General features: G+C 44.8%; 1 protein-coding gene across 3 annotated transcripts in view; it reads left to right on the top strand.

Annotated features, from left to right (window-relative positions):
- LOC311118221 (forkhead box protein K1-like) overlaps positions 1-16077 on the top strand; it is a 45695-nt gene that overhangs the window by 18200 nt on the left and 11418 nt on the right. For all 3 annotated transcript variants that reach the window (XR_014611775.1, XM_084193064.1, XM_084193065.1), the window contains exons 3-5: positions 11959-12136; positions 12389-12535; positions 14922-15115. Coding sequence is in view for 2 of the 3 variants with exons in the window: in XM_084193064.1 (XP_084049190.1) it covers positions 11959-12136; positions 12389-12535; positions 14922-15115 (519 nt within the window). In the remaining variant the exon portion in view is untranslated. The remainder of the gene's footprint in view (positions 1-11958; positions 12137-12388; positions 12536-14921; positions 15116-16077) is intronic.

Genomic DNA, 16077 nt, shown 5'->3' on the forward strand with positions numbered 1-16077 from the left:
AAGGTTGTGTGATTATAGTTCTATAGTTCCAGTTAGTTCTAAGGTTGTGTGATTATAGTTCTATAGTTCCAGTTAGTTCTAAGGTTGTGTGATTGGAGTTTTAACGGTTTGTTTTATATTTTCCTGTCCTCTATTTTCTTTCTCTCTCATTTCACTCTTCCTCCTCCTCATGTCTCCTTCCTCTTCTTTTGTTTGAAGCAGCTGCAGCCCTTAACCCTGCTGTTAGACCACCACACACACACTACAGCATCTGAACAACAACACACACTACAGCATCTGAACAACACACACTACAGCATCTGAACAACAACACACACTACAGCATCTGAACAACACACACTACAGCATCTGAACAACACACACTACAGCATCTGAACAACACACACTACAGCATCTGAACAACACACACTACAGCATCTGAACAACAACACACACTACAGCATCTGAACAACAACACACACTACAGCATCTGAACAGCAACACACACTACAGCATCTGAACAACAACACACACTACAGCATCTGAACAACAACACACACTACAGCATCTGAACAACAACACACACTACAGCATCTGAACAACACACACTACAGCATCTGAACAACACACACTACAGCATCTGAACAACACACACTACAGCATCTGAACAACAACACACACTACAGCATCTGAACAGCAACACACACTACAGCATCTGAACAACAACACACACTACAGCATCTGAACAACAACACACACTACAGCATCTGAACAACAACACACACTACAGCATCTGAACAACAACACACACTACAGCATCTGAACAACAACACACACTACAGCATCTGAACAACAACACACACTACAGCATCTGAACAACACACACTACAGCATCTGAACAACACACACACTACAGCATCTGAACAACACACACACACTACAGCATCTGAACAACACACACACACTACAGCATCTGAACAACAACACACACTACAGCATCTGAACAACAACACACACTACAGCATCTGAACAACAACACACACACTACAGCATCTGAACAACAACACACACACACTACAGCATCTGAACAACACACACACACACACTACAGCATCTGAACAACACACACACACACACTACAGCATCTGAACAACACACACACACTACAGCATCTGAACAACACACACACACACTACAGCATCTGAACAACACACACTACAGCATCTGAACAACAACACACACTACAGCATCTGAACAACAACACACACTACAGCATCTGAACAACAACACACACACTACAGCATCTGAACAACACACACTACAGCATCTGAACAACAACACACACACTACAGCATCTGAACAACAACACACACACTACAGCATCTGAACAACAACACACACACACACTACAGCATCTGAACAACACACACACACTACAGCATCTGAACAACAACACACACTACAGCATCTGAACAACAACACACACTACAGCATCTGAACAACACACACACACACACACTACAGCATCTGAACAACACACACTACAGCATCTGAACAACAACACACACTACAGCATCTGAACAACAACACACACTACAGCATCTGAACAACAACACACACTACAGCATCTGAACAACAACACACACTACAGCATCTGAACAACAACACATACTACAGCATCTGAACAACACACACACACTACAGCATCTGAACAACAACACACACTACAGCAATTGAACAACACACACACACTACAGCATCTGAACAACAACACACACTACAGCATCTTAACAACAACAAACACTACAGCATCTGAACAACAACACACACTACAGCATCTGAACAGCAACACACACTACAGCATCTGAACAGCAACACACACTACAGCATCTGAACAACAACACACACTACAGCATCTGAACAACAATAAACACTACAGCATCTGAACAACAACACACACTACTGCATCTGAACAACAACACACTACAGCATCTGAACAACAACACACACCACAGCATCTGAACAACAACACACACTACAGCATCTGAACAACACACACTACAGCATCTGAACAACAACACACTACAGCATCTGAACAACACACACCACAGCATCTGAACAGCAACACACACTCTCCCCTGGAAACCACTCTTTACTTTACTGCCAGAAGGAGGGGCGTGTGTGTGTGTGCGTGTGTGTGTGTGTGTGTGTGTGTGTGTGTGTGTGTGTGTGTGTGTGTGTGTCTGGGGATCCTCCCACCTTGTAGTAGGGATTTAGTCATTTTATCAAAATCAGTTTTCCGTAAAACGCGAAGAAAAAGTCATAGAATTCCACGTAAATTCCCAATGCAGCAACGGTTTGGGTCTCACGGTGCGCCCCTTTCAGATGGTTTGGGTCTCACGGAGCGCCCCTTTCAGATGGTTTGGGTCTCACGGAGCGCCCCTTTCAGACGGTTTGGGTCTCACGGTGCGCCCCTTTCAGATGGTTTGGGTCTCACGGTGCGCCCCTTTCAGATGGTTAATTATTGCACCTGTACTACTATCACTGTACCTCAGTTCCACCTCACAAAGTCTGCATTTCCTTCTCATTTAACTTGTCAGAGTATTGTCGTACAGGACTGCTGCTGTCGCTGGCCTTTCTCTGTCATTTTCCAGCTGTTAACGACGATGACCTAGTGGTGGAGAGTCGACTCATAAAGAATTGATTCCTCCACTCCTTGCACGTCGACTTCCCGGTGTCGACTCCCATTTCTGAGTGTCAAGATTCGATTCTACTAGGAATGTCTATCAGTATAGGCAGGTCAGCCACCAGACAGACAGTCAGAACCCTGCACTAGGCCTATCTATCAGTATAGGCAGGTCAGCCACCAGACAGACAGTCAGAACCCTGCACTAGGCCTATCTATGAGTATAGGCAGGTCAGCCACCAGACAGACAGAACCCTGCACTAGGCCTATCTATCAGTATAGGCAGGTCAGCCACCAGACAGACAGTCAGAACCCTGCACTAGGCCTATCTATCAGTATAGGCAGGTCGGTCACCAGACAGACAGATCCGTGCACTAGGCCTATCTATCAGTATAGGCAGGTCAGCCACCAGACAGACAGTCATAACCCTGCACTAGGCCTATCTATCAGTATAGGCAGGTCAGCCACCAGACAGACAGAACCCTGAACTAGGCCTATCTATCAGTATAGGCAGGTCAGCCACCAGACAGACAGTCAGAACCCTGCACTAGGCCTATCTATCAGTATAGGCAGGTCAGCCACCAGACAGACAGTCAGAACCCTGCACTAGGCCTATCTATCAGTATAGGCAGGTCAGCCACCAGACAGACAGTCATAACCCTGCACTAGGCCTATCTATCAGTATAGGCAGGTCAGCCACCAGACAGTCAGAACCCTGCACTAGGCCTATCTATCAGTATAGGCAGGTCAGCCACCAGACAGTCAGAACCCTGCACTAGGCCTATCTATCAGTATAGGCAGGTCAGCCACCAGACAGTCAGAACCCTGCACTAGGCCTATCTATCAGTATAGGCAGGTCAGCCACCAGACAGACAGTCAGAACCCTGCACTAGGCCTATCTATCAGTATAGGCAGGTCAGCCACCAGACAGACAGAACCCTGCACTAGGCCTATCTATCAGTATAGGCAGGTCAGCCACCAGACAGACAGTCAGAACCCTGCACTAGGCCTATCTATCAGTATAGGCAGGTCAGCCACCAGACAGACAGTCAGAACCCTGCACTAGGCCTATCTATCAGTATAGGCAGGTCAGCCACCAGACAGTCAGAACCCTGCACTAGGCCTATCTATCAGTATAGGCAGGTCAGCCACCAGACAGACAGTCAGAACCGTGCACTAGGCCTATCTATCAGTATAGGCAGGTCAGCCACTAGACAGTCAGAACCGTGCACTAGGCCTATCTATCAGTATAGGCAGGTCAGCCACCAGACAGACAGTCAGAACCCTGCACTAGGCCTATCTATCAGTATAGGCAGGTCAGCCACCAGATAGACAGAACCCTGCACTAGGCCTATCTATCAGTATAGGCAGGTCAGCCACCAGGCAGGTCAGCCACCAGACAGAACCCTGCACTAGGCCTATCTATCAGTATAGGCAGGTCAGCCACCAGACAGACAGTCAGAACCCTGCACTAGGCCTATCTATCAGTATAGGCAGGTCAGCCACCAGACAGACAGAACCCTGCACTAGGCCTATCTATCAGTATAGGCAGGTCAGCCACCAGACAGACAGTCAGAACCCTGCACTAGGCCTATCTATCAGTATAGGCAGGTCGGCCACCAGACAGACAGAACCCTGCACTAGGCCTATCTATCAGTATAGGCAGGTCAGCCACCAGACAGACAGTCAGAACCCTGCACTAGGCCTATCTATCAGTATAGGCAGGTCGGCCACCAGACAGACAGTCAGAACCCTGCACTAGGCCTATCTATCAGTATAGGCAGGTCAGCCACCAGACAGACAGTCAGAACTCTGCACTAGGCCTATCTATCAGTATAGGCAGGTCAGCCATCAGACAGACAGTCAGAACTCTGCACTAGGCCTATCTATCAGTATAGGCAGGTCAGCCATCAGACAGACAGTCAGAACTCTGCACTAGGCCTATCTATCAGTATAGGCAGGTCAGCCATCAGACAGACAGTCAGAACTCTGCACTAGGCCTATCTATCAGTATAGGCAGGTCAGCCATCAGACAGACAGAACCGTACATTTGACGGACCACATGTGTTTTTATCAGTGCAGTATTTTACTTTGTGGGGGGTTATGTGCCTTGTCAATACCAGTGATAATAATGAAGGTTATTTAATGAAGTGGTTCCTTGCATCATACAACACCATTTACAGTCTCCTTTTTGGCCCCATGGTGATACAGACCTTTTTGGGGACAAGTGACTTGATCTTTCGGACAAGTAAGAAATCAGTCCTACTTGTCCGAGCACAGCAGAGTAGAGTACAGCAGAGTAGAGTATATACAGTAGTACAGAGTAGAGTACAGCAGAGTAGAGTATATACAGTAGTACAGAGTAGAGTACAGCAGAGTAGAGTATATACAGTAGTACAGAGTAGAGTAGAGTAGAGTATATACAGTAGTACAGAGTAGAGTACAGCAGAGTAGAGTACAGCAGAGTAGAGTATATACAGTAGTACAGAGTAGAGTAGAGCAGAGTAGAGTATATACAGTAGTACAGAGTAGAGTACAGCAGAGTAGAGTAGAGCAGAGTAGAGTATATACAGTAGTACAGAGTAGAGTAGAGCAGAGTAGAGTATATACAGTAGTACAGAGTAGAGTACAGCAGAGTAGAGTACAGCAGAGTAGAGTACAGCAGAGTAGAGTATATACAGTAGTACAGAGTAGAGTACAGCAGAGTATATACAGTAGTACAGAGTAGAGTACAGCAGAGTAGAGTATATACAGTAGTACAGAGTAGAGTACAGCAGAGTAGAGTATATACAGTAGTACAGAGTAGAGTACAGCAGAGTAGAGTATATACAGTAGTACAGAGTAGAGTACAACAGAGTAGAGTATATACAGTAGTACAGAGTAGAGTACAGCAGAGTAGAGTATATACAGTAGTACAGAGTAGAGTACAGCAGAGTATATACAGTAGTACAGAGTAGAGTACAGCAGAGTAGAGTATATACAGTAGTACAGAGTAGAGTACAGCAGAGTAGAGTATATACAGTAGTACAGAGTAGAGTACAGCAGAGTAGAGTATATACAGTAGTACAGAGTAGAGTACAGCAGAGTAGAGTATATACAGTAGTACAGAGTAGAGTACAGCAGAGTAGAGTATATACAGTAGTACAGAGTAGAGTAGAGCAGAGTAGAGTATATACAGTAGTACAGAGTAGAGTACAGCAGAGTAGAGTATATACAGTTGTACAGAGTAGAGTACAGCAGAGTAGAGTATATACAGTAGTACAGAGTAGAGTACAGCAGAGTAGAGTATATACAGTAGTACAGAGTAGAGTACAGCAGAGTAGAGTATATACAGTAGTACAGAGTAGAGTAGAGCAGAGTAGAGTAGAGTATATACAGTAGTACAGAGTAGAGTACATCAGAGTAGAGTACAGCAGAGTAGAGTATATACAGTAGTACAGAGTAGAGCAGAGTAGAGTATATACAGTAGTACAGAGTAGAGTACAGCAGAGTAGAGTATATACAGTAGTACAGAGTAGAGTACAGCAGAGTAGAGTATATACAGTAGTACAGAGTAGAGTACAGCAGAGTAGAGTATATACAGTAGTACAGAGTAGAGTACAGCAGAGTAGAGTATATACAGTAGTACAGAGTAGAGTACAGCAGAGTAGAGTATATACAGTAGTACAGAGTAGAGTAGAGCAGAGTAGAGTAGAGTATATACAGTAGTACAGAGTAGAGTACAGCAGAGTAGAGTATATACAGTGGTCCTCTGTAGCTCAATTGGTAGAGCATGGCGCTTGTAACGCCAGGGTAGTGGGTTCGATCCCCGGGACCACCCATACGTAAAAATGTATGCGCACATGACTGTAAGTCGCTTTGGATAAAAGCGTCTGCTAAATGGCATATTATTATTATTATTATTATACAGTAGTACAGAGTAGAGTACAGCAGAGTAGAGTATATACAGTAGTACAGAGTAGAGTAGAGCAGAGTAGAGTATATACAGTAGTACAGCAGAGTAGAGTACAGCAGAGTAGAGTATATACAGTAGTACAGAGTAGAGTACAGCAGAGTAGAGTATATACAGTAGTACAGAGTAGAGTACAGCAGAGTAGAGTACAGCAGAGTAGAGTAGAGTACAGCAGAGTAGAGTATATACAGTAGTACAGAGTAGAGTACAGCAGAGTAGAGTATATACAGTAGTACAGAGTAGAGTACAGCAGAGTAGAGTACAGCAGAGTAGAGTAGAGTACAGCAGAGTAGAGTATATACAGTAGTACAGAGTAGAGTACAGCAGAGTAGAGTATATACAGTAGTACAGAGTAGAGTACAGCAGAGTAGAGTATATACAGTAGAACAGAGTAGAGTACAGCAGAGTAGAGTATATACAGTAGTACAGAGTAGAGTACAGCAGAGTAGAGTATATACAGTAGTACAGAGTAGAGTAGAGCAGAGTAGAGTATATACAGTAGTACAGCAGAGTAGAGTACAGCAGATTAGAGTATATACAGTAGTACAGAGTAGAGTACAGCAGAGTAGAGTACAGCAGAGTAGAGTACAGCAGAGTAGAGTATATACAGTAGTACAGAGTAGAGTACAGCAGAGTAGAGTATATACAGTAGTACAGAGTAGAGTACAGCAGAGTAGAGTATATACAGTAGTACAGAGTAGAGTACAGCAGAGTAGAGTACAGCAGAGTAGAGTATATACAGTAGTACAGAGTAGAGTACAGCAGAGTAGAGTATATACAGTAGTACAGAGTAGAGTACAGCAGAGTAGAGTATATACAGTAGTACAGAGTAGAGTACAGCAGAGTAGAGTATATACAGTAGTACAGAGTAGAGTACAGCAGAGTAGAGTACAGCAGAGTAGAGTATATACAGTAGTACAGAGTAGAGTACAGCAGAGTAGAGTATATACAGTAGTACAGAGTAGAGTACAGCAGAGTAGAGTATATACAGTAGTACAGAGTAGAGTACAGCAGAGTAGAGTACAGCAGAGTAGAGTATATACAGTAGTACAGAGTAGAGTACAGCAGAGTAGAGTATATACAGTAGTACAGAGTAGAGTACAGCAGAGTAGAGTATATACAGTAGTACAGAGTAGAGTACAGCAGAGTAGAGTATATACAGTAGAGCACAGTAGAGTAGAGTATATACAGTAGTACAGAGTAGAGCAGAGTATATACAGTAGTACAGAGTAGAGTACAGCAGAGTAGAGTACAGCAGAGTAGAGTACAGCAGAGTAGAGTATATACAGTAGTACAGAGTAGAGTACAGCAGAGTAGAGTATATACAGTAGTACAGAGTAGAGTACAGCAGAGTAGAGTATATACAGTAGTACAGAGTAGAGTACAGCAGAGTAGAGTATATACAGTAGTACAGAGTAGAGTAGAGCAGAGTAGAGTAGAGTATATACAGTAGTACAGAGTAGAGTACAGCAGAGTAGAGTATATACAGTAGTACAGAGTAGAGTACAGCAGAGTAGAGTATATACAGTAGTACAGAGTAGAGTACAGCAGAGTAGAGTATATACAGTAGTGTAGAGTATATACAGTAGTACAGAGTAGAGTACAGCAGAGTAGAATATATACATTAGTACAGCAGAGTAGAGTATATACAGTAGTGCAGAGTAGAGTACAGCAGAGTAGAGTACAGCAGAGTAGAGTATATACAGTAGTACAGAGTAGAGTACAGCAGAGTAGAGTATATACAGTAGTACAGAGTAGAGTACAGCAGAGTAGAGTACAGCAGAGTAGAGTATATACAGTAGTACAGAGTAGAGTACAGCAGAGTAGAGTATATACAGTAGTACAGAGTAGAGTACAGCAGAGTAGAGTATATACAGTAGCGCAGAGTAGAGTATATATAGTAGTACAGAGTAGAGTACAGTAGAGTAGAGTATATACAGTAGTACAGAGTAGAGTACAGCAGAGTAGAGTATATACAGTAGTACATAGTAGAGTACAGCAGAGTAGAGTATATACAGTAGTACAGAGTAGAGTACAGCAGAGTATATACAGTAGTACAGAGTAGAGTACAGCAGAGTATATACAGTAGTACAGAGTAGAGTACAGCAGAGTAGAGTATATACAGTAGTACAGAGTAGAGTACAGCAGAGTAGAGTATATACAGTAATACAGAGTAGAGTACAGCAGAGTAGAGTATATACAGTAGTGCAGAGTAGAGTACAGCAGAGTAGAGTATATACAGTAGTACAGAGTAGAGTACAGCAGAGTAGAATATATACATTAGTACAGCAGAGTAGAGTATATACAGTAGTACATAGTAGAGTACAGCAGAGTAGAGTATATACAGTAGTACAGAGTAGAGTACAGCAGAGTAGAGTACAGCAGAGTAGAGTATATACAGTAGTACAGAGTAGAGTACAGTAGAGTAGAGTATATACAGTAGTGCAGAGTAGAGTACAGCAGAGTAGAGTATATACAGTAGCGCAGAGTAGAGTATATATAGTAGTACAGAGTAGAGTACAGTAGAGTAGAGTATATACAGTAGTGCAGAGTAGAGTACAGCAGAGTAGAGTACAGCAGAGCAGAGAATATACAGTAGTACAGAGTAGAGTACAGCAGAGTAGAGTACATCAGAGTAGAGTATATACAGTAGTACAGAGTAGAGTACAGCAGAGTAGAGTACAGCAGAGTAGAGTACTGCAGAGTAGAGTATATACAGTAGTACAGAGTACAGCAGAGTAGAGTATATACAGTAGTACAGAGTAGAGAACAGCAAAGTATATACAGTACTACAGAGTAGAGTACAGCAGAGTAGAGTATATACAGTAGTACAGACTACAGAGTAGAGTACAGCAGAGTAGAGTATATACAGTAGTACAGAGTAGAGTACAGCAGAGTAGAGTATATACAGTAGTGCAGAGTAGAGTACAGCAGAGTAGAGTACAGCAGAGCAGAGTATATACAGTAGTACAGAGTAGAGTACAGCAGAGTAGAGTATATACAGTAGTACAGAGTAGAGTACAGCAGAGTAGAATACAGCAGAGTAGAGTACAGCAGAGTAGAGTACAGCAGAGTAGAGTATATACAGTAGTACAGAGTAGAGTACAGCAGAGTAGAGTATATACAGTAGTACAGAGTAGAGTACAGCAGAGTATATACAGTAGTACAGAGTAGAGTACAGCAGAGTAGAGTATATACAGTAGTACAGAGTAGAGTACAGCAGAGTAGAGTACAGCAGAGTAGAGTATATACAGTAGTACAGAGTAGAGTACAGCAGAGTAGAGTATATACAGTAGTACAGAGTAGAGTACAGCAGAGTAGAGTATATACAGTAGTACAGAGTAGAGTACAGCAGAGTAGAGTATATACAGTAGTACAGAGTACAGCAGAGTAGAGTACAGCAGAGTAGAGTATATACAGTAGTACAGAGTACAGCAGAGTAGAGTATATACAGTAGTACAGAGTAGAGTACAGCAGAGTATATACAGTAGTACAGAGTAGAGTACAGCAGAGTAGAATATATACAGTAGTACATAGTAGAGTAGAGCAGAGTAGAGTATATACAGTAGTACAGAGTAGAGTACAGCAGAGTAGAGTACAGCAGAGTAGAGTACAGCAGAGTAGAGTATATACAGTAGTACAGAGTAGAGTACAGCAGAGTAGAGTATATACAGTAGTACAGAGTAGAGTACAGCAGAGTAGAGTATATACAGTAGTACAGAGTAGAGTACAGCAGAGTAGAGTATATACAGTAGTACAGAGTAGAGTACAGCAGAGTAGAGTACAGCAGAGTAGAGTATATACAGTAGTACAGCGTACAGCAGAGTAGAGTATATACAGTAGTACAGAGTAGAGTACAGCAGAGTATATACAGTAGTACAGAGTAGAGTACAGCAGAGTAGAATATATACAGTAGTACATAGTAGAGTAGAGCAGAGTAGAGTATATACAGTAGTACAGAGTAGAGTACAGCAGAGTAGAGTACAGCAGAGTAGAATATATACAGTAGTACAGAGTAGAGTACAGCAGAGTAGAGTATATACAGTAGTACAGAGTAGAGTACAGCAGAGTAGAGTATATACAGTAGTGCAGAGTAGAGTACAGCAGAGTAGAGTACAGCAGAGCAGAGTATATACAGTAGTACAGAGTAGAGTACAGCAGAGTAGAGTATATACAGTAGTACAGAGTAGAGTACAGCAGAGTAGAGTACAGCAGAGTAGAGTACAGCAGAGTAGAATATATACAGTAGTACAGAGTAGAGTACAGCAGAGTAGAGTATATACAGTAGTACAGAGTAGAGTACAGCAGAGTAGAGTATATACAGTAGTGCAGAGTAGAGTACAGCAGAGTAGAGTACAGCAGAGCAGAGTATATACAGTAGTACAGAGTAGAGTACAGCAGAGTAGAGTACAGCAGAGTAGAGTATATACAGTAGTACAGAGTAGAGTACAGCAGAGTAGAGTACAGCAGAGTAGAGTACAGCAGAGTAGAGTATATACAGTAGTACAGAGTAGAGTACAGCAGAGTAGAGTATATACAGTAGTACAGAGTAGAGTACAGCAGAGTATATACAGTAGTACAGAGTAGAGTACAGCAGAGTATATACAGTAGTACAGAGTAGAGTACAGCAGAGTAGAGTATATACAGTAGTAAAGAGTAGAGTACAGCAGAGTAGAGTACAGCAGAGCAGAGTATATACAGTAGTACAGAGTAGAGTACAGCAGAGTAGAGTATATACAGTAGTACAGAGTAGAGTACAGCAGAGTAGAGTACAGCAGAGTAGAGTATATACAGTAGTACAGAGTAGAGTACAGCAGAGTAGAGTATATACAGTAGTACAGAGTAGAGTACAGCAGAGTAGAGTATATACAGTAGTACAGAGTAGAGTACAGCAGAGTAGAGTATATACAGTAGTACAGAGTAGAGTCCAGCAGAGCAGAGTATATACAGTAGTACAGAGTAGAGTACAGCAGAGTAGAGTATATACAGTAGTACAGAGTAGAGTACAGCAGAGTAGAGTATATACAGTAGTACAGAGTAGAGTACAGCAGAGTAGAGTATATACAGTAGTACAGAGTAGAGTACAGTGCTGTACAGTAAATCTGCACAGTTCTTCCAGTAAATGTGTTATTGGAAAATGTTCAGTGTAAATAGTTAAAAGCAGTCCTTATAGAGTTGTATGGTTTGTTAGACTTTGAAATCAATGATTTCTGTTTGGCATACATTTTAAGTGAAAGTCAAGAGTCTCAGTGCAATTCAATTAGGTGGAATTATCCCATTCTATTCTAGATCTTCATCATTCTCTCCTCCTCCTCCTCTCCTCCTCTCTCCTCCTCTCCAGTGTTCCTAACTCGTGCCCGGCCAGTCCGAGGGGTGCGGGGTCATCGGGTTATCGCTACGGACGCAACGTGACCTCCGACCTCCAGCTGGCTGCAGAGTTCGCTGCAAAGGCTGTCTCCGAGCAACAGAGGGGCATTGCCGAGCAACAGGGAGAGTCCGGCGGCGGAGACAGCCCCAGGGTATACCTCACTCCGTGTGTGTGTGTCTACTGTGTGTGTGTGTGTGTGTCTACTGTGTGTGTGTGTGTGTGTCTACTGTGTGTGTGTCTACTGTGTGTGTGTGTGTGTGTGTCTACTGTGTGTGTGTGTGTGTGTGTCTAGTGTGTCTATTGTGTGTGTGTGTGTGTGTCGAGTGTGTGTGTATATACTGTGTGTGTGTGTGTGTCTACTGTGTGTGTGTGTGTGTTAACCCCCCTCTCCTCTCTTATCCAGGATGAGTCCAAGCCTCCCTACTCCTACGCCCAGTTGATAGTCCAGGCCATCTCTTCAGCACCAGACAGACAGCTGACCCTCTCTGGAATCTACACACACATCACCAGACACTACCCCTACTACCGTACCGCTGACAAGGGCTGGCAGGTAACTACACATCACCAGACACTACCCCTACTACCGTACCGCTGACAGGTAACTACACATCACCAGACACTACCCCTACTACCGTACCGCTGACAGGTAACTACACATCACCAGACACTACCCCTACTACCGTACCGCTGACAGGTAACTACACATCACCAGACACTACCCCTACTACCGTACCGCTGACAGGTAACTACACATCACCAGACACTACCCCTACTACCGTACCGCTGACAAGGTGGCAGGTAACTACACATCACCAGACACTACCCCTACTACCGTACCGCTGACAGGTAACTACACATCACCAGACACTACCCCTACTACCGTACCGCTGACAGGTAACTACACATCACCAGACACTACCCCTACTACCGTACCGCTGACAGGTAACTACACATCACCAGACACTACCCCTACTACCGTACCGCTGACAGGTAACTACACATCACCAGACACTACCCCTACTACCGTACCGCTGACAGGTAACTACACATCACCAGACACTACCCCTACTACCGTACCGCTGACAGGTAACTACACATCACCAGACACTACCCCTACTACCGTACCGCTGACAAGGGCTGGCAGGTAACTACACATCACCAGACACTACCCCTACTACCGTACCGCTGACAGGTAACTACACATCACCAGACACTACCCCTACTACCGTACCGCTGACAGGTAACTACACATCACCAGACACTACCCCTACTACCGTACCGCTGACAGGTAACTACACATCACCAGACACTACCCCTACTACCGTACCACTGATAGGTAACTACACATCACCAGACACTACCCCTACTACCGTACCGCTGACAGGTAACTACACATCACCAGACACTACCCCTACTACCGTACCGCTGACAGGTAACTACACATCACCAGACACTACCCCTACTACCGTACCGCTGACAGGTAACTACACATCACCAGACACTACCCCTACTACCGTACCGCTGACAGGTAACTACACATCACCAGACACTACCCCTACTACCGTACCGCTGACAGGTAACAACACATCACCAGACACTACCCCTACTACCGTACCGCTGACAGGTAACTACACATCACCAGACACTACCCCTACTACCGTACCGCTGACAGGTAACTACACATCACCAGACACTACCCCTACTACCGTACCGCTGACAGGTAACTACACATCACCAGACACTACCCCTACTACCGTACCGCTGACAGGTAACTACACATCACCAGACACTACCCCTACTACCGTACCGCTGACAGGTAACTACACATCACCAGACACTACCCCTACTACCGTACCGCTGACAGGTAACTACACATCACCAGACACTACCCCTACTACCGTACCGCTGACAGGTAACTACACATCACCAGACACTACCCCTACTACCGTACCGCTGACAGGTAACTACACATCACCAGACACTACCCCTACTACCGTACCGCTGACAGGTAACTACACATCACCAGACACTACCCCTACTACCGTACCGCTGACAGGTAACTACACATCACCAGACACTACCCCTACTACCGTACCGCTGACAGGTAACTACACATCACCAGACACTACCCCTACTACCGTACCGCTGACAGGTAACTACACATCACCAGACACTACCCCTACTACCGTACCGCTGACAGGTAACTACACATCACCAGACACTACCCCTACTACCGTACCGCTGACAGGTAACTACACATCACCAGACACTACCCCTACTACCGTACCGCTGACAGGTAACTACACATCACCAGACACTACCCCTACTACCGTACCGCTGACAGGTAACTACACATCACCAGACACTACCCCTACTACCGTACCGCTGACAGGTAACTACACATCACCAGACACTACCCCTACTACCGTACCGCTGACAGGTAACTACACATCACCAGACACTACCCCTACTACCGTACCGCTGACAGGTAACTACACATCACCAGACACTACCCCTACTACCGTACCGCTGACAGGTAACTACACATCACCAGACACTACCCCTACTACCGTACCGCTGACAGGTAACTACACATCACCAGACACTACCCCTACTACCGTACCGCTGACAGGTAACTACACATCACCAGACACTACCCCTACTACCGTACCGCTGACAGGTAACTACACATCACCAGACACTACCCCTACTACCGTACCGCTGACAGGTAACTACACATCACCAGACACTACCCCTACTACCGTACGGCTGACAGGTAACTACACATCACCAGACACTACCCCTACTACCGTACCTAAACCAGGAAGGTAACCAGGTTTTTGATGGAAGATTGTTGTCCCTCCCAAAGTAAATAAAAACTGTTTCTTGTGTAAATCCCAAAGTAACACCAGCTGTCCTCCCTCCTCCGTTCCCAGAACTCCATCCGCCACAACCTGTCCCTGAACCGTTACTTCCTGAAGGTGGCTCGGAGCCAGGAGGAGCCTGGGAAAGGTAGTTTCTGGCGCGTGGACTCGGCCTCAGAGGGGAAGCTGGTGGAGCAGGCCTTCAGGAAGAGACGGCAGAGGGGCGTGGCCTGCTTCCGCACGCCGTTCGGACCGCTCTCATCCAGGTACGACCCCTGACCTCTGACCCCTGACCTCTGACCCCTGGCCTTAGGTAACGCAGCTGATTCAGCTAAAGAAGGTTGTGAAGAAAAACTGGTTAGTAGAACCAGGTGTGTTAGTGCAGGGCTGGAGGAAAAGCCTGCATACACATTAGCCTCTCTTTAGACCCTTCTCCTTGATGTAGTATGACCTGTTAGTTAAACAGTTATAATCTGTCTCTGTTTAACCCTCCTCTCTCTCTCTCTCTCTCTCTCTCTCTCTCTCTCTCTCTCTCTCTCTCTCTCTCTCTCTCTCTCTCTCTCTCTCTCTCTCTCTCTCTCTCTCTCTCTCTCTCTCTCTCTCTCTCTCTCTCTCTCTCTCTCTCTCTCTCTCTCTCTCTCTCTCTCTCTCTCTCTCTCTCTCTGGCTCTCTCTCTCTCTCTCTCTCTCTGTCTCTCACCTGTATCTCTCTTTCTCTCTCTCTCTCTCTCTGTCTTTCTCCTGTATCTCTCCATCTCTCTCTCTCTCTCTCCCTCTCTCTCTCTCTCTCTCTCTCCTCTCTGTTAAACAGTTATAATCTGTCTGTTTCTCTGTTTAACCCTCCCTCTCTCTCCCTCTCTCTCTCTCTTTCTCTCCTCTGTCAGTTACAGTTATAATCTGTCTGTTTCTGTCTGTTTAACCCTCTCATCTCTCTCTCTGCTTCTGCTCTCATGTGATTGGATAGAACAAAGTAAGTCTGTCTAGCTCGCAGTAAGATGTGTTTGTGAGTGAGTGTGTGTCTGTGAGTGAGTGTGTGTCTGTGAGTGAGTGTGTGTCTGTGAGTGAGTGTGTGTCTGTGAGTGAGTGTGTGTCTGTGAGTGAGGGTGTGTCTGTGAGTGAGTGTGTGTCTGTGAGGGTGTGTCTGTGAGGGTGTGAGACAATCCTGGAGTGTGTGTTTGCTCTTTGCTCTCACCTTTTGAAAAGTCCCATTCAGTCTGTTTGACTTGAGT

Source organism: Coregonus lavaretus, assembly GCF_964263955.1.
Source record: "Coregonus lavaretus genome assembly, contig: HAP1_SCAFFOLD_1661, whole genome shotgun sequence".
NCBI classification, from domain to species: domain Eukaryota; kingdom Metazoa; phylum Chordata; class Actinopteri; order Salmoniformes; family Salmonidae; genus Coregonus; species Coregonus lavaretus.